We start from the raw sequence: 24,849 nt of genomic DNA on the forward strand, positions 1-24,849 counted from the left end.
CTATGTAATTTGGCCTCTGATTCTTCAATGGAGATTTTTTCTCTTGTTACATACCTACATATTTCCTAAAGCTAGAATGACTTACACACTGGGATTTTGTTGTTATTGATGAATGTCATTGGTTTTCTCCCTTTTCTAGCTAACCCCCAGCTGAGGAAGATTTCAATGACTGGTTGCTTAACTGAGTTTGGATTTTTAACAGCAGGGAAAGTGAAGATAGTTAACAATAAAAGGAAAGAAACTGGGACCCAGGAAAAGATAAACTGTGAATATTTAGTATTAATTGGTATCTCAAGAGACAGAGTCTTGGTCTTTGAGCACAGAGAAGAGTCATTACATGGAAAGAGATTTGTTCTGTATTTCCCACCACTTAGAGAGAAAAATACGCATAAAACTCCAGCAGAAACTTTTAACGTTAAATTGCAATAAAAATTTCAGTAAATAAGTCTTATTCATGTCATTAAGTTTCAGGGTAAACTCTCTCTCTCTTCTGAGACAATCTGGAGAGACCTCTATCAGTGTAGTTGGTTTATGGCCAACCCTGTCTAGAAGCAAACAGGAAGGATGCAATGCTACGTATCTTTGCAAAGTTGGGTATACCAAAGAAATAATTACCCTACTTTCTAAAATCCAGTCATTTAAAACTTCGGTCTTATTTTTCTATTACTATTTTCAACCATGCCATTTTCCTCATGATTTCCCATCAGCTTTTCAGAGTTCAACTGGTTCCAAGGTTTCTGTCAGACTGTCCTACCATCCTCCCACTCCTAACTACCCAGCTGCCCCTTGTGTTCTAGCCAAATAAATCTCTTGGCACCATTGTCGTTACACCCACTGCTGCCTCCACATCATTCTCCACCCCCTGTGTGTGGAACTGTCTCCCACTTCCATCTGCCATTTTTCTCTCTTCTCTATCATATAATGGCCCCAAAAGCCCACCTCTCCCAGGAAGCCTTCCTTAATCAAGGTTAAGGACTCTTCAAACTGCAACAGGCATCACCTAACACTGATGTCTAATGCATCCCAACTTTTCAGAACAGGAGTTACCTTTCAGGGATAAGAGGCAATCCCTTCACAACCAACTAGGGGTGATGGTAGTGGTAAAATGTTTTCTATGAGATATGACTATACCAAAAAAAAAGATCATTTCCACATGTCATTCTTTTTAAAAAATCAAAGCCCTCTATTTGAATTCCCTCAGGTCCTGAGAGTCTCTTTTTCGTTTCTCATCCCCTAGATGAATCCCTTCCCAGCTGCATGCATATTTACAACAGTCAAAATTTGTGCAGATGCTTCCAACAAAGCACACAATATTTTAATTAGATATTTGAATGTAGAAAGATTTAAACAATCAGTCAACTATTCGATGTGATTTGTGTAGATTCTGACGAAGTTATTTCTATATACAATTTTGTTTCTAACAGAAACAAAATAACCATAAATTTGGGTTCTTATTCTGCAGAAAGGTTTGAGGACCAAGTTTTACATGTGGTGGGGCTACTTACCCTCTTATCTACTGAGTCCCATATATAAAGCTGCTTTACTTCTGTTTTAAAAGCAGCTTTTATTGCAGCCTAGCCTTTCACCATTGAGAAATCAGGGTTCAAGTCTCAATCCAAGCAGAGCTGAGGTTTGTTGCATCATCTCCATCCTCAGGGGCTTGGTATCCTGGGAAACCCAGGGCAAGAACAGGGTGAGTTCAGGACACATATGACAGCAGACAGTGCAGCGTGATGGGGCGGGCATCCAACACCTTAAGTGTATTTTAGTTACCAGAATATTTGACACACCCACAAATTAAATAGCAAAACATTTTAATCAATTAATTCTAAAAATAACACAGACATGTTATATCCGGTGCCACCTCCTCAAAAGACTACTACTGCACATTAGACAGGCAGACTGCAAAGTACAAAGCCAGACATTAAAGTTTTTTTTTGTTTTTTTCTTTTTTGAAACAGAGTCTCGCTCTGTCACCCAGGCTGGCGCGCAGTAGTATGATCTCGGCTCACTGCAACCTCTGCCTCCTGGGTTCAAGCAATTCTCCTGCCTCAGCCTCCTGGAGTAGCTGGGATTACAGGCGTGTGCCACCACACCTAGCTAATTTTGTATTTTTAGTACAGACGGGCTTTCACCATGTTGGCCAGGCTGGTCTCGAACTCCTGACCTCGTGATCCGCCCGCCTTTGCCTCCCAAAGTGCTGGGATTACAGGCGAGCCACCTCGCCCGGCCGAAGTTAAAGATGCAGTTTGGGATAAGACTATCATAAGGATATTTTCTTCCCCTTTACTCATTAAAGTTGTCAGCTTAGGCCAGGTGCAATGGCTCACACCTGTAATCCTAGCACTTTGGGAGGCCGAGGTGGGTGGATCAACTGAGGTCAGGAGTTTGAGACCAGCCTGGCCAACATGACAAAACCCTGTCTCTACCAAAAAATACAAAATTAGCTAGGCGTGGTGGCGGGCACCTGTATAGTCCCCGCTTCTCAGGAGGCTGAGGCAAGAGAATCACTTGAACCCGGGAGGCAGAGGTTACAGTGAGCTGAGATCTTGCCATCACACTCCAGCCTGGACGACAAGAGCAAACTCTGTCTCAAAAAAAAAAAAAAAAAGTCAGTTTAGAAAACCCTTAGACGAGAGCTTTCTTATGCTCTAAAACCTTTCTCTTTATTTTAAATCTATCCGCAGTGTTTGAAGGCAAGGCAGATAAGCAGCAAACTTACCTCACAATATAAGGATCTGAGCTGGACTCCTGGGACTAAAGACTGTGGTTTAGTTCTATTTCTACCAGCACTGTGAAGTGAGGTACTATGGTTCTTTTAGTTACAAGAGGTGTTAGGAATGAATGCCCACTCACATTTAATAATAGCTTATCTAGCACACAACTCTGCAGCACAATACCAACAACAGGAGTGTTTTAAAGCAGGATGGAGAAGAAAGTAGACTTAATACAACTTAAGGTTTCCTTTGTCCTTTCCCCTCTTTTCACAATGAGAATTCAGCTGAAAAACAAAACTCTCCAGAATGCCCACCCACACTGTCCTTTGACCCCACCACATTCCAAACTTCTGACTTCTGATCCCAAGCCCTCGGAGCCTCAGCCTTTAGTGATGTATCCTTCTCGGATGAGGAAATCATAGATTTTCCGGGTTTTGTTCACATCTATCTTGATGAGCGCTCTTGCCTGCGCCAGTCTTAAGCCTCCTTGCTTGTTACATTCGTTCAATAGAGCAGATTTGTATTCTAAATAGGCTCCAGGGACCAACCTCACCATCTGACAGAGCTGCAAGACATGGCAAATTTAATAAACATTAACATCTGTCATTTTTGTAATTTAATCCAGCAGGTATAGCAAAATTTTTTTTAAAGTGACATCAACCTCCAACTATTTATAGGAGCTGATGGGTGGCTGGACTACATTCCATTTAGTCTCTTCCTCTCTGGCGAGAACGCTCCCTAAGGACACACACCCAGGAAGAGAAAGCCAGGGTGTGATGCTAGAAGAGCCTTTAGCACATGCCAGCTGGCTCAGGGGCCTGGGTGTGTTAGGGTTTACAGATCTGTGCTCCTGAGGAGCAGCCTGGCTCATTCAGGAGTCAAACACTAAATGCCCAGGTACAGTCCCAGCACCAATGGTCAGGGAAGAGCCACGGGGCACAGTGGGGGCAGGATGCACAGACACTTGGATTTTCAAGGGCACATCACATTGTTTTTAGTATCAGCATAAAGCAGTAGTCCCTGCTTTGGGGATTACATTTCCTACTTCAAAGGGAAAGGACATAAAGAGACCTTGCTAAGAGGAGGTAACTTTAACTGCTAAAAATCTAGAAAATTGCTACATTATCCAGCAATGAGGAGTCTGAGGTCACCACTATGTGAGTAAGGATAAAAAAAGCTTGACATTCCAGGCCATTCAATATTTGAATCAGGCTGGCCTATGACCTTCTTCAGCAATACATAGATACTACATACATTTCCTTCCACTCCCAAACTAATCCCTACTGTTCCTAGTGGATAAAATAAGACTAACACTACCCCTTCACTATGACCCTTCCTTATTAACTGAACTGAACTAATGATATATGGTGGGAGATGGGAAACTGATCTTGGGAATTATAAAAGGAGCATATGAGGAGCAAAAGAGGAACTCCTCCAAAAGAGGAACACACTTCAGAGATGTGACACAGTTTTCTGAAAACTCCTGATGATGATTCTTATGAGGATGGCTTTAAATTTTAGAAACAGATAAAATCAATATGAAGACATGTCTGATGATTGCAACTGGAAAAAGTAGGTCACATAATTTTTTAAATCAGGCCGGGCGCAGTGGCTCACACCTGTAATCCCAGTACTTTGGGAGGCTGAGGCAGGTGGATCACCTGAAGTCAGGAGTTCGAGACCAGCCTGGCTAACAAGACGAAACCCTGTCTCTACTAAAAATACAAAAATTAGCCGGGTGTGGTGGTGTGCGCCTGCAGTCCCAGCTACTCAGGGGCAGGAGAATGGTTTGAACCCGGGAGGCAGAGGCTGCAGTGAGCCAAGATCGCGCCACTGCACTCTAGCCTGTGTGACAGAGTGAGACTGCCTCAAAAAAATAAAAAATAGGCTGGGCGAGGTGGATCATGCCTGTAATCCCAGCACTTTGGGAGGCCAAGGCGGGTGGATCACAAGGTCAGGAGTTCAAGATCAGCCTGGCCAACATGGTGAAACCCCATCTCTACTAAAAACTACAAAAATTAGCCAGGCTGGTGGCACCTGTCTGTGGTCCCGGCTACTTGGAAGCTAAGGCAGAAGAATCACTTGAACCTGGGAGGTGCAGGCTGCAGTGAGCCGCGATCATGTCACTGTACTCCAGCCTGGGCAACAGGGCAAGTCTCCGCCTCAAAATAAATAAATAAATAAATAAATGTATTAATTTTAAAAATCAAAATTAACATGACTATATATGACATAAAAATCTTTTCCTTATGTTTATAACCATGCTCTGGAGACAATTTACAAAAATGTTGTAAATGATGATTATGTTGTTGGAATAAGTATAGAACTTTTCAAGGTGGCCATTCTAATAGGAAATACCTATTTTCATGTAAAAGTTACTTTAGGTTTACAAAAAATTAATTTTATTTACATAAAGCACTTAGTAGAGTAGCACATGGTAAGTGCTCAATAGACGATAGTTGCTATTATTATGTAATTTACATACCACATGTGCTTTCCCCAAAAGAGGAATGGTGGTAGGGTGACAAGGTAAGCAATTCTCTGAAATCTGCCACAAATGGCTCTTTAGCTCTTGGACTTCTAGGATTCACCAGAGCTGTGCGTGTATGTTAGATGGATGAAACACAAGGGTTTGACCCTGTAATGGATTTTTAATGACAACTCAATGAATAATCAGCCCCTATTCTCTTTCCCCCAGCCCCCTCCTTTTTGTTACCTCCTTTTCTTTTTCATTCAGCTTCTCTGTGCCAGGGAGGCCAGTGAGGTTCAAGGGTGGTGCACTCCGTCTACCTATAGACAGAGAAAGGAAACAGCATAGATTTAATAGGAGTGACAATTTCTCAGGTATAAAGTATTAAAAACTTCAGTGCAGCCAGGCCAGCTAGGTATAGGCTCACTATATCCAGCTTAGGAAATCCTGTCCCATTCCCTGAGGCCTGTTTAGCTAGCAACATGGGCACCTGAACATTCACTTGAAAATAAAAATGAGGGGAACCTCCTATATACTTCCGTTTGCGGCGCGGCTTCTTTCTTTCTTCCCGTGCCGGTATCGCTCTCGCAATCATGGTTAACGTCCCTAAAACCCGCCGGACTTTCTGTAAGAAGTGTGGCAAGCACCAACCCCACAAAGTGACACAGCACAAGAAGGGCAAGGATTCTCTGTATGCCCAGGGAAAGCGGCGTTATGACAGGAAGCAGAGTGGCTATGGTGGGCAAACTAAGCCGATTTTCCGGAAAAAGGCTAAAACTACAAAGAAGATTGTGCTAAGGCTTGAGTGCGTTGAGCCCAACTGCAGATCTAAGAGAATGCTGGCTATTAAAAGATGCAAGCATTTTGAACTGGGAGGAGATAAGAAGAGAAAGGGCCAAGGGATCCAGTTCTAAGTGTCATCTTTTATTATGAAGACAATAAAATCTTGAGTTTATGTTAAAAAAAAAAAAAAAAGAAAATAAAAATGAATTACATATTCAGGGCATATGAATTACCCACAATCTGCTAAAATACACATACAGTCACACATACCTTAGCATCAAATGTAACTACTCACCACAGTAGCTATCTTTTATTTATTATTATTATTATTATTATTATTTTTGAGACAGGGTCTCACTCTGTTGCCCAGACTGGAGTGCAGTGTTGCAATCATAGCTCACTATAGCCTCAATCTCCCTGGCTCAAGTGATCCTCCTGCCTCAGCCTCCCAACTACCTGGGAAGACAGGCATGTGCCACCATACCCGGCTATCACCTATTTCTTCCTAACCATGTAGGAGACTCTAAAATCTGATGCCCAAATGTCATCCAGTTAAGAAAGGTCACACACTGCCTGCTTTGACAGCTGATGAATGGAAATAATAACTGCAGGACAGACATTCCCTAATCCTTGCCACTCGGCCAGCAGTACAAGGCAAACATGGTAATTAACCAAGTACTGTGTGCCTTCAGATCAAAGAAAGACTGTTAGGCCAGCAAAAGGCCCTTCTTTTTTATTATGTGAGGGGATATCTGTTCCTTCCAAAGTAGCCCTGTTTACCTGCAAGATCCACAAACAGGAACAATGAGCCATTATATGGCAAAGCAGGGGCTGAGGTCAACTCACATACCTGAGAAAGAAACCTAAGTAGGAGGTCACTGGCCAGGAGGGGAAGCTTGATGAGCAAAACTTTTTTGGTTTTGTTTTGGTTGTGTATTAGGGATTGGTGTTCAGCTGGGAATGGATAGACTGAGTTAAGCAAAGAAAATGTCTAAGTTTTATAGAGGTTGCTTTTCAAGTGGGGCAGAGAAACGGGAGGGACTGTTACAAGCTCCTCTGGTGGAAATCTGTTATATCAACAAAAGGCATAAGGGATTATCCCAAATCCTCAAAAAGGGAGATAAAATCATTTGGTTCCTCACAAAAGTCACCAGAGGCTAGGCTACAATCAAAGATGCCAGGCTTCCAATATATAGATACCTTAAGAACTCAGAACATAAAGGAGAGCAAGCGATCTCCTCAGCCTAAATGTAAGGGGTGAGAAAGGCTAACACCAGACTAGGAACAAACAATGAACAAGAGGCCGGGTACACAGGTTCACACCTGTAATCCCAGCACTTTGGGAGGCTGAAGCAGGAGGATCACTTGAGCCCAGGAGTTCAAGACCAACCTGGGTGATATAGTAAGACATTGTCTCTACCAAAAAAAAAAAATATATATCCGGGTTTGGTGGCATTCGCCTGTAGTCCCAGCTACTCTCAGGAGCTGAACTGGGAGGATCACTTAGGCCTGGGAGTTCAAGGCTGCAGTGAGCCATGATCACACACTGCACTCCAGCCTGGACAGTAGAGGGAGACCCTGTCTCACAGAAAAAGAAAAAAAGTCAGTGCAGATGGTACAGTAAACAAAAATCTATGATCATGTTAGCCAGTTCATTTAATTTAATTAATTAATTAATTAATTTTTTGAGACAGTCTTACTCTGTCACCCAGGCTGAAGTGCAATGGTGCCATCTTGGCTCACTGAAACCTCTGCCTCCCAGATTCAAGCGATTCTCCTGCCTCAGTCTCTGGAGTAGCTGGGATTACATATGTGCACCACCACGCCCAGCTAATTTTTGTATTTTTTTTTTAAGGAGAGATGGGGTTTCACCATGTTGGTCAGGCTGGTCTCGAACTCCCAACCTCAGGTGATTCGCCCACCTCAGCCTCCCAAAGTGCTGGGATTACAGGCGTGAGCCATTGCACCTGGCCCAGTTCCTTCATTTTAATTAGTCAGTATTAACTTAGTTGTATTTAGATTTTGGGGGCAGAGTGTTGGCAATAAGAAACTTACAAAATAAAACTTGGATTTCACTGTCTTGGCTACTCCCCTAAAACACTACCTTTTTCTTCCTTCCATGTTAAGAAAAAATTACTTGAAGTAAAGGAATAAATGGGGAAAAAAAAAGTCCCTAAAGTGGCCAGACGCAGTGGCTCATGCCTGTAATCCCGGCTCTTTGGGAGGCTGAGGCAGGCGGATCACCTGAGGTCAGGAGTTTGAGACCAGCCTGGCCAACCTGTCGAAACCCCATCTCTACTAAAAGTACAAAAATCATCTGGGCATAGTGGCAGGTGCTTGTAATCCCAGCTACTCAGGAGGCTGAGGCAGGAGAATCGCTTGAACCTGGAAGGCGGAGGTTGCACTGAGCCAAGATCATATCACTGCACTCCAGCCTGGGTGACAGAGCAAGACTCCATCTCTCCAAAAAAAAAAAAAAAAAAAAAAGTCCCTAAAGTGGACAAATCTGAGACCCAGATCCTGAATCTGCTGAGACATACCTCCCCAAATTCCCAGTCATCGATTACCTATCACCAAGGACCATCAGATAGCATATGGCCTAATCTTGCTCGGTATACTAATCTCAAACTAGGACATACTCAAAGAGGTAAAAGTAAGAAATAGAAATACTTTAGGTCTCCAACTTAGAAATCCTTATGTTTCTAGCAAGTAACATGCTTCTTTGCTCATGTTATATAAAAATAAAAAGCTTAGGCTGGGCACAGTAGCTCACACCTGTAATTCCAGCACTTTGGGAAGCCGTGGTGGGTGGATCACTTGAGGTCAGTTCCAGAACAGCCTGGCCAACATGGCGAAAGTGTCTCTACCAAAAATACAAAAATTAGCCAGGCATGGTGCCACACGCCTGTAATCCCAGCTACTCGGGAGGCTGAGGCAGGAGAATCACTTGAACCCAGGAGGCAGAGGTTGCAGTGAGCTGAGATCACACCACTGCACTCCAGCCTGGGGGACAGACCGAGACTCCATCTCCAAAAATAAGTAAATAAATAAAAAATAATAAAATAGAAAGCTTTTATCTCCTGTGAAATAAGTCTCAACATTCGTGGTAGACACAACTGCAGTAAACTAATTGCTCATGAACACTGGTAAAATAAGTTACCTCTCTGAAGTTCTTTTTTCCCGTCTCTATACTCTCTATACTCTCACTCTGAGGATAGTCTCTGTCTGGCCATGAAGATTCTGAAAACATACTGATGTTTACTATTATTCTGCCTAAGCACCCTGACACCACAGAGGAAGGAAGATTGCTGGGTCACCATAACCCCTACGATGCAAACTTCACAATTAAGACTTGTTCTGGCCTGAGAAATAATTACCTGAATTCGAAGCCATTGGAATGGAAGGACTCAGGCCGGAATCACTACAACAAAGAAGAGGAATTTAAACTTAGGTCATATCAAACAAGGTGATTTCCAAAAGCCCCTGTGAGACTGGGTGCCGTTTATTAGGTAGGTCACCTTGAAGAAGTGTAACGAGACAGACTGAACTATGTTTTATAGATATCTCACTGTATTGAGCAGGAAAGCAAATCTGTTCTAAGGAAGAAAAATTCCTCAGATTTGTTAAGAAAAGCTTGTAGTCTAGAACACCACTAACACCACTCAAGGGGAAGGGATACAAACATGATTCTCCAGTGAAAATCCAGGTATGAAGAGAGAGTTGAAGTCATGGGTAGAAGGCTAGGGGAAAATTCACTCGTTTTTAAAAATAAGATCAAAGTAGTAAAGTTTGATTCTAGGAGGTCAGTTGTTTCTCAAAACTATCAGTATGGCACTGGTTCTCTGAGATGGACTGCTAAAATATTTCTGAATTCTTCTAGCTACTCAGTTATTATTACTCTGCCATCTAGGGTGCCCAAAAATACATGCTAAGGCCACGGCATCCCAGAAAGAATGCCTCCTTCACCCTGGAGTAATTACTCACATGTCAGCTTGCCGGCGGAGCCACTGCTGGCAAGCGCTACTGTCTTGGATATACTGGAGAACTTCTGAGAGCATAGTGCGTTTAAGGCGCTCCTCCTCCCGTGTCTTCTTGAGGTGATCGTAGGTTCTGGCACCTGAGGGTATAGAAAACACAGTGACCACAATGACAATGCAACAGAACTGAAGGGCTTTCTAACTGACCAAGAAACTGGTTTTGGGTTTTGTTGTTAAAGTCTATTTCCTTTGCAAAACTGCTTTCACAATTATTTCTCCAAGACCCAAGTAGATTTTCCCTAGTTTGAAATCCTTTTCTTAACACTAAGTATTAAATATTTGTATTCCTTTTCTATCTGTAAGAAATTTGGGAGAAAAAAAACAATAGAAAAGTACAAAGAAAATAAGAATTGCTCATACTTCCACCCTCAAAAAGTAACCAACTTTTACTGTAGTCGTAGTTGCTTCCTGTTTTTTCTATTTTTACAAATTTTTTCAAAGTCACACATGTGCTATAAGCATATGCCTTTCCTTTAAAAACAATTAGAATTACAAAAAAAGAGTTCTCTTTGACATGTAGTACCTCTTCTCTATATTTCTCAGAGGCAGCCAATATCAGGAAACCAAAATTAATTATCAGAGTCTCTATATGCATCTTGCTAACAGAAGAGTTGTGTGGTGTTTTCTACATGTTAAAAAAGGTTCACAGATTCCGAAATACTGCACCAGTGGGTTTCAAAATTCAAACTAGGTTCCACAGAGCCCCAGGATACCACAGGAGTATCTTAGAGGTTAATGTAAAGAGAAAGGGCACTGCCAGATACCAGCGGTCCTGGGCTCTACACATAACTTGAACCATTAAAGTTCAACCAAAGTAATTCCACTTTTATCTTATTTGTAGATTGGGGCTCCACACAAAATTTAATTTTAAAAATGGTTTCCACTGTTAAAGAACCATTATACTAGGCTGAACTTACATCCATAAGGTTATGTTGCACCCAAAGGGCTGTGTTAAGAAGTCAACTATTGCCGGGCGCGGTGGCTCAAACCTGTAATCCCAGCACTTTGGGAGGCTGAGGCGGGTGGATCACCTGAGGTCAGGAGTTCGAGATCAGCCTGACCAACATGGAGAAACCCTGTCTCTACTAAAAATATTTAAAAAAAAAAGTTAGCTGGGTATAGTGGCACGTGACTGTAGTCCCAGCTACTCAGGAGGCTGAGGCAGGAGAATTGCTTGAACCTAGGAGGCGGAGGTCGTGGTGAACCAAGATGGCACCACTGAACTCCAGCCTGCGCAACAGAGCCAGACTCCATCTCAAAAAAAAAAAAAAGAAGCCAACTATTTCTTATAGGTAGTAGGTGATAGCTGTCAATAATCACAAAGACTTCAAATAGGAAGAAGGAGGGAGTGCTAAAGATCATTCCAACAATGACAGCAAAACAATAGAAACTGCCATTTATTAAGGATTTATTGTGTGCCAGATACCGTGCTATGCTTATATGCAGTATCTCTAATTAAATCTTTACACTAAGAACCTTAGAAAATTAAAACTTGAATAGAGGCCAGGCACAGTTGCTCACACCTGTAATCCCAGCACTCTGAGAGGCCAAGGCGGGAGGACTGCTTGAGGCCAGGAGTTTGAGATCAGCCTGGGCAACATAGCAAGGCCCAGTCTCTAGGGAAAAAAAAAAAAGAAAAAAAGGAAAGAAAAGAAATGTAGATAGAATCACATCACAGAGCTGGTAAACTGGAGAGCCAAAATTTATACTCAAGCTTTTTAAGTCTAGACCCAAGCTCTTAACTACTATAATACACTATCTCTTACGATCTGGTTCTAGTACTAACTAGCTCTGTAACCTCTTTATACCTTAATTTCTTCATTAAATGGAAGTAATGGTACTTTGTAAGTTTGTCATGAGAATTCAGTGACTTGATCCAAGTGAAATGGTTAGCATAGAGACTGGTACATGGTAAACATCTGATAGATGTTAGCTGCTAATAATATAATTATTGTCACTACACCAAGTAACTGGGATACAAGCACCTAGAGCCAGTTGAAGCTTCATTATTTTATAAAAATGCTAAGGCCATGTATCATTAAATTTGAAAAGGGTGACAGTCCTTTTTTTTTTTTTTTTGAAACAGAATCTCCCTTTGCCACCCAGGCTGGAGTACAGTGGCACGATCTCAGCTCACTACAACCTCTGCTTCTCAGGTTCAAGCGATTCTTGTGCCTCAGTCTTCTGAGTAGTTGGGATTAAAGTGTGCAGCACAATGCCTAATTTTTGTATTTTTAGTAGAGATGGGCTTTCACCATGTTGGTCAGGCTGGTTTCGAACTCCTGGACTCAAGCGACCCACCTGCCTTGGCCTCCCAAAGTGCTGGGATTACAGGTGTGAGAGAGTCACTGCACCCGGCCCAAGATTCTCTTTTTATAAAGAGCCTTGGCAGAATCCTAAATCTAAAGCAGCACCTCTCTTTCCTTTGTCTCATAACTTTTATTTTACCAAAGATAATCTATGTAAAGGTATTTATAGGGATTAAGTAGCCAAAACTTTACTGGAAAGATTTAAAGCATTCTGGTAAAGAATAGCTTATGTTTTAAAAAAAATTCACAACTCAGAGACTTCCTCTGTGTGTTTGGAAGACACTTGCCCTCAGGTACGGTATGTAGCTGAAGCATACTTACTACAAAAATTGGTAATGCCTGCTGTCCTGTATTCTTGGAGCCTCTTGATTTCCCTTCGGAGTTCAAATTCCACTGTTTTCCCCAAAAGGAATGAAGGAAAAAGTTACAAAAATAAAAGCAACATCAGTGAGCACTTTTGCTATTGAGCATTTTCATTAATTCTGCCTTATAAGACTAGGTAAGTTCATTTGGAAAATCCTACTTGTTGGTAACTTCTCATTAGAAATTTTACCCAAGAGCTGAGGAAAACCTACTCCAGCTGTCGTCTCCAGAGGCAGCAGCTGGAACTGTCTTCTAGAAAACTTTGTGAAATGGTTGAATTCATTTGTCTACAAAAGTAACAAATTTTTTTTTTTTTTTTTTTTTTTTGAGACAGAGTCTCGCTCTGTCCTCCAGGCTGGAGTGTAATGGCATGATCTCGGCTCACTGCAACCTCCACCTCCCAGGCTCAAGCGATTCTCCCTGCCTCAGCATCCTGAGTAGCTGGGATTACAGACATCCACCACCACACCCGGCTAATTGTTGTATTTTTAGTAGAGATGGGGTTTTGCCATATTGGCCAGGCTGGTCTCAAACTCCTGACCTCAGGTGATCCACCCACCTTGGCCTCCCAAAGTGCTGACATTACAGGAATGAGCCACCGCACCCGGCCAAATATAATTTTTTTTAACAATCAAGTTTCCCTGCTCTAACTATCTTCTGTTAAAAGTTCCACCCACATGACCAAGTTCTTTTATGAAACCTATTACTTGACGTGGCCCTGATGCAAGGGAAGGACAAAAGCTCTGTGCGCAAGCCCCTGTAAGTTTCTTTACAGCTTTATTCCTATAGGAACAAAAGTGTATTGTGTTTTCCATAAACCAAAGGTTTCTGCCTCCTCTGAGCATACAGATCAGGTTGTACTGTTTGGGTTATTATGTGATAAATCATTCTAACTTGGTTGCTTTTTGAAACAGAGAATGAAGAGCCTGGACAATCCATGGGGTGTAGTTCTTTGGAGTGACACGTAAACCAGGGGTGTGTCCCAAACTGGGACAGGAAGTAAAGGATCAGTCACCTGGTACAAACCAAAGAATGCCAACCAAACAAGGTGTTTAGTGAGGACAACCAACCTGGCTCAGATAAATGTCTGGAATGCTACGTAAGAAATATTTTCATGATGAGAAAAAGGGCCTTAGTAGAGTACCCTCCTAGAACTAAACTTAAGAGGCCACATACACAAATGTCATGATGAAAGGTACAGAATAAGCCAGAGTCCATATTACTTTAACAATCTAGGCCTTACTGCCATACTAACATTTTGTTTTCTGTTTTGAAACAGGGTCTCGCTCTGTCGCTCAGGCTGGAGTGCAGTGGCATGATTTCGGCTCACGACAACCTCCGCTACCCAGGTTCAAGCAATCCTCCCACGTCAGCCTCCAAAGTAGCTGAGGCTACAGGTGTGCACTACCATGCCTGGCTAACTTTTCTATTTTTGTAGAGATGGAGTTTTACTATGTTGCCCAGATTGGTCTCGAACTCCTGGACTCAAGCGATCCTCTTGCCTCAGCCTCCCAAAGTGCTGTGATTACGGGTGTGAGCTGCCACGCCCGGCCTCATAACAACTTTCAATTTTTTATAGTGAAAAATCAAATGGTAACTAGGTAAAGCTCTCACAGAAATACCACAGAAAGGCAAGAGAACGATGGAAGTACTATCTCCACAAGCTATCCATCTCTGTCCTCATTTTTAAAACTACTTTTAATACTAAAATATTTATGAACAAAATAAAATGATGTCTGGGATTTGCTTCAGAATAATCCAGTCGAGGGCAAGAGGGGAGAGTGGGTGGTAAAGATGAAACCAGACTGGTCATGTGTTGAAAACTGCTGAAGCTGGATAATGGATACATGGGAGTTCATCATATTATTATCTCTACTTCTATATATATTTGAAAATTCCCATGATAAAAAGTAGGGAGAAAAACTACTAAATTATTGTTTATCTGGGGCAATGGGGAAAGCCATTAGGGCTTTTTAACCTCTCTTCTGCTACCCCCATAGTCCCAAATTTGTCCCATGGAAATAAAGGGGAACAAAGAGAGAAATATCCATTTATTTATTTATAGAACTCTGAATAAAACACATCATTATCTCTCCTATTTATATAAACATACACACATAAATACTGCTTAAGGCTCAAAAACCACCTACATGCATGGCTTTCAATGAATTTGTCATGTTCCACTGGCCCCACAATTCTTGCAAATCGCCTCATTGTTTCATAAAGGTCCTGGACCTCCTTGGGATACCGCCGTTCCATTACTACAGAGAAAATAAAACATAAATGTGTCATAGGAAATGTAAGGATCCCTAAGTTTTCAGCATTTTTTTTTTTTTTTTTTTTTTGAGACAGAGTCTGGCTCTGTTGCCCAGACTGGAGTGCAGTGGCCGGATCTCAGCTCACTGCAAGCTCCGCCTCCCGGGTTCACGCCATTCTCCCGCCTCAGCCTCCCGAGTAGCTGGGACTACAGGCGCCCGCCATCTCGCCCGGCTAGTTTTTTTTTGTATTTTTTAGTAGAGACGGGGTTTCACCGTGTTAGCCAGGATGGTCTCGATCTCCTGACCTCGTGATCCGCCCGCCTCGGCCTCCCACAGTGCTGGGATTACAGGCTTGAGCCACCGCGCCCGGCCGCATTTTTTTTTTTAACAATTAGTAAAATAGAAGAACATTATTCATAACCTCACATGACTAACTTATCCATGACAGGAAGCAAACAGGAAAGCCAAGAATGCAAAACACTAATCATAATGACAGCACCATAGCAACTATCCCACAGGGATATTATCACTGGAGATCGTCTCCACCACTGAGCATTACTAATCTCCCATATCTACTGATTTTTTTTTTTTTTTGAGATGGAGTCTCACTCTGTCTCCCAGGCTGGAGTGCAGTGGTGTGATCTCAGCGCACTGCAACCTTGGTCTCCTGGGTTCAAGCAATTCTCCTACCTCAACCTCCCTAAGTAGCTGGGATTACAGACACCTGCCACCATGCCCAGCTAATTTTTGAATTTTTAGTAGAGACGGGGTTTCACCACGTTGGCCAGGCTGGTCTTGAACTCTTGACCTCAAGTGATCCGCCCACCGCGGCCTCCCAAAGCACTGGGATTACATGCGTGAGCCACCGCGCCCAGCCACCTGTCTTTTTTTTTTTGACATGGAGTCTTGCTCTGTGGCCCAGGCTGGAGTGCAATGGTGCGATCTCAGCTCACTGCAACCTCCGCCTCCCAGGTTCAAGCAATTTTCCTGTCTCAGCCTCCCAAGTAGCTGGGATTACAGGCACGCTGCCATGCTCGGCTAATTTTTTGTATTTTAGTAGAGACAGGGTTTCACTATCTTGGCCAGGCTGGTTTTGAACTCCTGAACTCAGGCAATCTTGGCCTGCCTTGGCTTCCCAAAGTGCTAGGATTACAGGCGTAAGCCACCATGCCTAGCCACCTCACTATCTTTTAAACTACACAGGGACAGGAACTGCTGGCAGTAATGGACAAGACAATTAAAGGCAGATCTTACATTCTTAGGAAGAATTATGGCCAAAATGTATGGTATTAACTCCCACAGGAAAACAAGGAAGCTACAGACAAAATAATCCATCCAGAAGATTTCCCATTAGCTGAGAAAAGGTGTGATTTCTTGCATGTACCACCTACACATCCTCAAGCAAGATATGTATTTTTTTCATCCTTCATACGGGTCATTTTGCCTTTCTCTAAACTAAATTAACTACTACAACTTAATTTACTGGTAATGAAGTTATATTTGACAACTGTCATGCAAATATCATGCAGAGACACCAGAGCAGCAACTCTGGGGATCACTACTGACCAAATATCTAATCCAAAGACGTATCTGCAAAGAAGACGGGAGAGTAAAACTGACTAACAATAACTGGTAGATTGGAGCAGTCAGGAACTCTCAAACTGCTACTTGGGTCATTTCAATCAGTAATTAGGTTAGTTCTATCTACTCTTGGACAAAAGATACAGGCTTTCATTTATGACAGCTATTATTTTTTCCTAGCTTGCTTTTTTATTTTTGATTTTTATTTTTTTGAGACAGAGTCCCGCTGTGTCACCCAGGCTGGAGCGCAGTGGCACAATCTCAGCTCACTGCAACCTCCGCCTCCCAGGCTCAAGCGATTCTCCTGCCTCAGCCTCCCGAGTAGCTGGGACTACAGGCACACATCACCACGCCTGGCTGATTTTCTTATTTTTTAGTAGAGACGGGGCTTTATCATGTTGACCAGGATGGTCTCGATCTCCTGACATCGTGATCCACCTGCCTCAGCCTCTCAAAGGGCTGGGATTATAGGCGTGAGCCACTGCACCCGGCCTTTTTATTTTTTTATTTTTGAGATAGGGTCTCGCTCTGTTTCCCAGGCTGGAGTGCGGTGGCACAATCACTCACTGTAGCCTCAACATCCCGGGCTCAAGAGATTCTCTCACCTTAGCCTCCCAAATACCTGGGACTACAGGCACATGCCCCCATGCTTGGCTTTTTTATACAGAGATGGGGGTCTCCCTATGTTGCCCAGGCTGGTCTTTAACTCCTAGGGTCAATCATTCCTCCTGCCTCAGCCTCCCAAAGTGCTGGGGGCCACTACGCCCAGCCTACGACCGCTATTTAAACTAAGTCCTCTTTTTAGGTGAATCTCTTCTCTTGCAGGAGACATTCTTACCCAAAAATCCTAGAAGCTGATTTAAGAAGCAGCCATAGCTCATTAAAAAAAAAAAAAAAAAAAAAAAACCAACAACAACAAAAAACAAAGCAGAAGAATATGGAGTAAAAATTTTAAATTTGAAGAAAAAAAACCTCTGCCTACCATATTAAGGTCAATTGTACATTCAGTATAATGGCAGCTGAAAACCTCTGAAACTACAATGCACACGCTACTTCTACACTCTCAGAAGCAACAAAGCTTCCCCTCAGCCCTCTGTTTGAAAAAATATAGATAACAGAATAATGAAGCCAAACTGACCTCTATCAGTTGAAAGAAGAATTTATTTAAGAGTCAATGTCTACAAGGAGTAAAGATCAAAAATTAACTGGACTATTATGGAAAACCCAGGAATTCAGATAGAGAACCTACTACTGTGGCTACTAGAACACGATCAATTAATCTGATCCTGAATTATTTTTGCAGATCCACGGGTCTTGATAAGGATGGGGTTCACTAGGGAATCTCATATACTGCTAGAAGAAACAGAAATTAATACAACCATCTTTTGGAAAGCAACTTGGCAGCAGGCATCAATAATTTTTAGTGGTCATAATTTTAGATGTATTAATCCCACTTCTAAAAATCTACCTTTAAAAAAATCCTAAATAATGACAAAGCTTTATTCACAAGTTCATCATAGCATTATTTATGTAATGATTAAAAGAACTCAAAACAAGCTAAATACCTAAAGAGAGAAGCATATAATTATATCTCTTACATGTATATATACAACATAACTATTAAAAGTACATATTATGTAATCTATGAAAACTGATATCCTCAAAACACTACAGTAATTTGAAAAATATGTAACATAAAGTGAAAAAGGAAATAAGGCCGGCATGGTGGCTCACACCCATAATCGCAGCACTCTAGGAGGCCGAGGTGGGCAGATTGCTTGAGTCCAAGGAGCTCAAGACCAGCCTGGACAACATGGCGAAACCCTGTCTCTACTAAAAATACAAAAAATTAGCTGGGCGGCCGGGCGCGGTGGCTCAAGCCTGTAATCCCAGCACTTTGGGAGGCCGAGATGGGCGGATCACGAGGTCAGGAGATCGAGACCATCCTGGCGAACACAGTGAAACCCCGTCTCTACTAAGAAATACAAAAAAAATAGCCGGGCGAGATGGCGGGCGCCTGTAGTCCCAGCTACTCGGGAGGCTGAGGCCGGAGAATGGCGTGAACCCGGGAGGCGGAGCTTGCAGTGAGCTGAGATCCGGCCACTGCACTCCGGCCTGGGCGACAGAGCGAGACTCCGTCTCAAAAAAAAAAAAAAAAAAAAAATTAGCTGGGCATGGTGGCATATGCCTATAATCCCAGCTACTTGGGAGGCTGAGGTGGGAGAATCCACCTGAGCCTGGGAGGTGGAGACTGCAGTGAGCTGAGCCACGCACTCCAGCCTGGGCAACTGGAGTGAGACCCTGTCTCAAAAAATAAATAAATAATAAAGGACCTAAAATGTAACATACTTATGATCATGGCTATATTTTAAGAAAATAATATAGATTTTCTGTTGCCCAGGCTGGAGTGCAGTGACATGATTATAGCTCACTGCAGCCTTGAACTCCCGGGCTCAAGTGATCCAATGCCTCAGCCTCCCAAGTAGCTGGGATTATAGGCGCAAGCCACCATGCCTGGCTAGATATTCATTTAGACTAAAAAGACACTTAACCTTGTTGACTGAACCCTATAATGCTATGGATTATTAAAGAAATACCCCTACAAGAATCTATCAACTAGGATATGTTTTACAATAACCATTAGGTTATTGTACAAACCTAACCATTAGGTTATTCTTTACAAAAAAAGAATATTATGACACACAACTATTACAAATATTTTAATACAAACATTGTGATTATTATTATGATATCATCCTTCTTATTTGTGGAAGACTCTATGTTGTGGAAGAAGAAAAATACAGGGACTTTTTCTGCTCTGCTTAGGTATCTCTGATATTTAAAATAGCAAAGACCAGACACCACAGCTCGAGCCTGTAATAAGGAGGCTGAGGTGGGAGGATCACTTGCACCTAGGACTTCAAGGCTGCAGCAAGATACCATCATGCCACTGCACTACATCCTGGGCAATAGTGCAAGACCCTGTCTCTTAAAAAACAAAAAACCACAGTAAGGTCAAAGGTGGCATTTATTTTAAAAATCACTGTATGTATTTTTATCACCATCATATAATATTAAACATCATTTATTTTGTCTGCCTACAACCATCCAAAATAAAGATCACTTTCTGTTATTTATCTAAAATATTTTTACAACCTTAAGGTTATGTTATGCTTAACACATAGTTGCAAAACATGACTCTATCCAGAAAATGATTCATTAATATTCACACTGTAATTACTATACAAATTTTTAAAAAAGAATTTTAATACAAGTTTTGTTGACTACGAATACATTTATTTGTTTATTTATTTATTTATTTTTGAGACCAAGTCTCACTCTGTCGCCCAGGCTTGAGTGCAGTGGCATGATCTCGGCTCACTGCAACCTTCACCTCCTGGGTTCAAGTGATTCTCCTGCCTCAGCCTCCCGAGTAGCTGGGATTACAGGTGTGTGCCACCACGCCTGGCTAATTTTTTTTTTGTATTTTTAGTAGAGATGGGGTTTCACCTTGTTAGCCAGGATGGTCTTGATCTCCTGACCTTGTGATCCGCCCACCTCAGCCTCCCAAAGTGCTGGGATTACAGGCAAGAGCCACCCCACATGGTCCCAAATTAATACTTTTGAACTCTCACTATGGATCAGAATTTCCCGAAGACTTTAAAAACGCAGATGCTGTCTGGGCATGGTGGCTCACGCCTGTAATCCCAGCACTTTGGGAGGCCGAGGTAGGTGGATCACAAGGTCAGGAGATCAAGACCATCCTGGCTAACATGGTGAAACCCTGTCTCTACTAAAAACACAAAAAAATTAGCCAGGCGTAGTGACGGGCGCCTATAGTCCCAGCGATTCGGGAGGCTGAGGCAGGAGAATGGCGTGAACCCAGGAAGCGGAGGTTGTAGTGAACTGAGATCGTGCCACTGCACTCCAGCCTGGGTGACAAAGTGAGACTCCGTCTCAAAAAAAAAAAAAAACAACGCAGATGCTGTGCCTCCAACCCCAGAGATTCTTACTTAATTAGTCTGGAGTAATAGCCAGGCTAATATGCAACTTGGATTAAGAACTACAATACATGATTTATTTAAAATTACTCATAATATTGGAAAAAAATTGTAAAATAAAGAAAACTGCTAATACTTACATTGAAACTTTCTAAGGTTGATTAATCCATGGTCTCTTATAATTCTAGAATGAAAAGCCACAATAATTTGTGCATTAGAATTATTTTCACATTTACTAATGCTTTCTATAGATAGCTGTCATCAGACCTCTTAAACATGCTGAGGTGGAATACAGAGGTCCAAAGAAGTCACTCTCACAAACTTCTGCAGGTCAGTGAATCACTAACACAATTTTAGACTCTCAGGCATCACAGGTTTTTCCTCTTCTTGTGTATAGTAGACTCTCCATGACTATTTGCTGAACGAATGAATGAATCAATAACCACTCATAAATGCTGAAAAACATGTGTCTGTCACTTAAGATGAAACCAAAAGGAATCTCTGTTCATGTCATAAAATTAATCTATTCAGCTTGTGGGAATAATTGAGAACAGCCATTTTAGAGAAATCTGCTAACTGTAAAAGGGCATCATGATCACATATTCAACATTTACAACTGTGCATTCACACAACACTTTGACGGTACTAGAAATAAATATTGTGCATGTTTAATGAAAGGGCATCATAAAACAAAAGATTTGATAGCAACATCAACAACTGAGATCTACAATACTCTCTAGCTCGAATTGTGTGTTTTAAGCAAAAGAGAATTTAAACCAGGCAAAGTTATGTGTCTTGAATCTGATTTATACCAGAGGTATTCGTAACTAGCAATGAAGTTTCTCATAGGAGCAACTGGGTATGCTTCTTCAGCATTTCATGGAAGCTAACTCCAGACATGCAGAGGGTAAGTTTTACTTTAGATCAGGGGTCCCCAATCCCTGGGCCATGGGTCAGTTAGGAACCAGGCTGCACAGCAGGTGAGCAGCTTTACCGCCTGAGCTCTGCCTCCTGTCAGATGAGCGGCAGCATTAGATTCTCACAGGAGCACAATCCCTATTGTGAACTGCTCATGTGTGCTCCTTATGAGAATCTAACCAATGCCTGATGATCTGAGGTGGAACAGTTTCATCCCAAAACCATTCCAGCCCCCAGCCATCCATGGAAAAACTGTCTTCCATGAAACTGCTCCCTGATGCCAAAAAGGTTGAGGACTGCTGCTTTAGATCACGTCTTAGTTCCTCCAGAGTGAATCTCAAGTCCCTCTTTCTTTTCTTTTCTTTTTTTTTTTTTTTGAGACGGAGTCTGGCTCTGTCTCCCAGGCTGGATGGAGTGATGGAGTGCAGTGGCGCGATCTCGGCTCACTGCAAGCTCTGCCTCCCGGGTTCACGCCATTCTCCTGCCTCAGCCTCCCGAGTAGCTGGGACCACAGGCGCCCGCCACCTCGCCCGGCTAGTTTTTTGTATTTTTTAGTAGAGACGGGGTTTCACCGTGTTCGCCAGGATGGTCTCGATCTCCTGACCTCATGATCCGCCCGTCTCGGCCTCCCAAAGTGCTGGGATTACAGGCTTGAGTCACCGCGCCCGGCCCCTCTTTCTTTTCTTTTACTTTTTCTTTTAGAGATGGGGTCTTCCTCTGTTGCCCAGACTGGCCTTGAACTCCTATGCTCAAGTTATCCTCTCACCTCAGCCTCCCAAGTAGCTAGGCCTAGAGGTTCATGCTACCATACCTGGCTTCTCTTCTTTTCACTGCTGAGATACCACTGTGTCTACAGTTAGTTAACACCACAGTTAAATACATGCCTACACATATATACACACACTTGCACACTTATACCCTCTGCATACTCTTCTCTGAAACCAACAGGGGTCTGAGATCCATAATTTCTAAGTCTGAATGTATACTTTTTGATATGTTGCAAAGAGAGGAATAACCAGTATACCTGAAACTTGTTCGGAATTCCTTTGAAATCCTTTTAGATGAACGACTTCTCATAAAAAAATGAACAGTTAGAAAGAGACCATTAACAAAGCACAACAAGTCTGGGTGCAGTGGCTCATGCCTATAATCCTAGCACTTTGGGAGGCTAAGGTGGGCGGATCACCTGAGGCCAGGAGTTTGAGACCAGCCTGGCCAACATGGCGAAACCGTGCCTCTACTAAAAACAAAAAAATTAGCCGGGCATGATGGCACGTGCCTGTAGTCCCAGCTACTTGGGAGGCTGAGGCATGATAATTGCTTGAACTCAGGAGGCGGATGCTGCAGTGAGCCAAGATCACATCATTGTACTCCAGCCTGGGTGACAGAGCAAGACTGTCTCAAAAATAATAATAATAAAATAAAAAATAAAAATCAAATATAAAAGCCTAACAGGCCGAGTGCAGTGGCTCACACCTGTAATTCCAGCACTCTGGGAGGCCAAGGTGGTAGGATGCCTTGAGCCTAGGAGTTCGGGACCAGCCCAGGCAACACTGTGAGACCCCATTTCAAAAAAAGGTTTTTCTTTTTTGAGACAGAGTCTCACCCTGTCGCCCAGGCTGGAGTGCAGTGGTACAATCTTGGCTCACTGCAACCTCCGCCTCCCGGGTTCAAGCAATTCTCCTGCCTCAGCCTCCCAAGTAGCTGGGACTACAGGTGTGCGCCACCACCCCCACCTAAGTTTTGTATTTGTAGTAGAGATGGGGTTTCACCATGTTGGCCAGGCTGGTCTTTAACTCCTGACCTCAGGTGATCCACCAGCCTCGGCCTCCCAAAGTGCTAGGATTACAGGCATGAGCCACCGCACCCGGACTAAAAAAAGAAAAAGGTTTTAAAATTAGCCAAGTGTGGTGGTGTGCACCCGTAGTCCTAACTACTTGGGAGGCTAAGGCGGGAGGACTGTTTGAGCCCAGGAGTTGGAGACTGCAGTGAGCCATGATAGTGCCACTGCACTCCAGCCTGGGTGACAGAGTTAAGTGTGAAGACTCTGTCTCTTATTTAACAAAAAAAAAGGAACACGGTGGTTCATGCCTGTAATCCCAGCACTTTGGGAGGCAGAGGGGGATGGATCACTTAAGGTGGGGAGTTCGAGACCAGCCTGGCCAACATGGCAAAACCCCGTCTCTATTAAAAATGCAAAAATTAGCCAGGTGTGGTGGTGCACACCTATAGTCCCAGCCACTTGGGAGGCTGAGGCAGGAGAATCACATGAACCCAGGAGGCAGAGCTTGCAATGCGCTGAGATCACGCCACTGCATTCCAGCCTGGGTGACAGAACAAGACTCCATCTCAAAAAAAAAAAGAAAAAGCAAAGAATGATTCACAAATATTAAAAAAAAAAAAAAAGTGTAACAATAATGTCTTCATGCCTTTATCTTCTTCTTTTACTTCAAAAAGCTTAAAACAGTGTACCCGTATTATTCATTGTCCATCATAACGTCAATATAGGATAACGACAGAGGATATAAAAATAACACAGGAATTATTAGCCTCATTTGAGAGATGGAAAAATTGAGGTCTAAGAAGGGTAAGAGTCTTCTCCAAGGTCAAAAGATAAGCCACAAGTGGAGCATTCTCTCATGGACTATATGTGGTCAATCACTCAAAGCTGAGGCCAGGCACAGTGGCTCATGCCTGCAGTCCTAACACTTTGGGAGCCGAGGAGGGAGGATCACTTAAGTCCAGGAGTTTGAGACCAGCCTGGCCAACATAGCGAAACCCCGTATCTACAAAAAACACAAAAAATTAGCCAGTGCACTGCTGTAGTCCCACATGCTCAGGAGGCTGAGGTGGGAGAATCGATTGAGCCTGGGAGGTTGAGGCTGCAGTGAGCCATGATTATGCCGCTGCTCTCCAGCCTGGGCAACAGAGTGAGACCTTATCTCTCTCTCACACACACACACGCACACAAAACAATAATCCAAAGCTGAAAGGAGGCCAGGATGGTTTATTATACTTACTTTTTTCGTCTTTGTCTCTCCTTTAACCTGGAATGATAGATATCTACCACAGCCATCTTCAGAGCTACAAATAAATTCATACATATACTATATATACACATCACATATATATATAATATAAATAAATAAAACCAAGACAAAAGTAAACCTTTTACCCAAACTTTGAACTTCATACTGCTAATTACTCCACACTCACTAGTCTAGAAAACATAAAAATATTCCAGCATAATGAATTTCTCTATCAGTAAATAAGGTTATTTTTCCCCTATTTATATATCTTATGGCATTACTCAGATTATGATTTCTGCTTTCTGCAGTCATAAAAATGAGTAAGATCAGGTCCTCTGCCAGGACGTGAACGGAGCTGGAGGCCATTATCCTTAGTAAACTAA

The 24,849-nt window shown here is 42.6% G+C and overlaps 2 protein-coding genes across 2 annotated transcripts in view; one reads left to right on the top strand and one right to left on the bottom strand.

Annotated features, from left to right (window-relative positions):
* Positions 1-338: 338 nt before the first annotated feature.
* TADA2A (transcriptional adaptor 2A) overlaps positions 339-24,849 on the bottom strand; it is a 72,322-nt gene continuing 47,811 nt past the window's right edge. Inside the window, exons 9-16 of the mRNA XM_025363539.1 lie at positions 24,458-24,521; positions 20,660-20,703; positions 14,830-14,940; positions 12,638-12,709; positions 9,955-10,087; positions 9,348-9,391; positions 5,434-5,507; positions 339-3,282 (exon numbers count right to left, since the gene is read on the bottom strand). Coding sequence (XP_025219324.1) covers positions 3,097-3,282; positions 5,434-5,507; positions 9,348-9,391; positions 9,955-10,087; positions 12,638-12,709; positions 14,830-14,940; positions 20,660-20,703; positions 24,458-24,521 — 728 coding nt within the window. The 3' untranslated portion in view covers positions 339-3,096. The remainder of the gene's footprint in view (positions 3,283-5,433; positions 5,508-9,347; positions 9,392-9,954; positions 10,088-12,637; positions 12,710-14,829; positions 14,941-20,659; positions 20,704-24,457; positions 24,522-24,849) is intronic.
* Positions 5,713-6,166, top strand: LOC112610211 (60S ribosomal protein L36a-like). The gene has a single exon (XM_025363540.1). It carries the CDS (start codon positions 5,781-5,783, stop codon positions 6,099-6,101), a length of 321 nt encoding a protein of 106 aa, XP_025219325.1. The 5' UTR covers positions 5,713-5,780; the 3' UTR covers positions 6,102-6,166.

The sequence above is a fragment of the Theropithecus gelada genome, chromosome 16 (genome assembly GCF_003255815.1).
Source record: "Theropithecus gelada isolate Dixy chromosome 16, Tgel_1.0, whole genome shotgun sequence".
Lineage (NCBI taxonomy): Eukaryota > Metazoa > Chordata > Mammalia > Primates > Cercopithecidae > Theropithecus > Theropithecus gelada.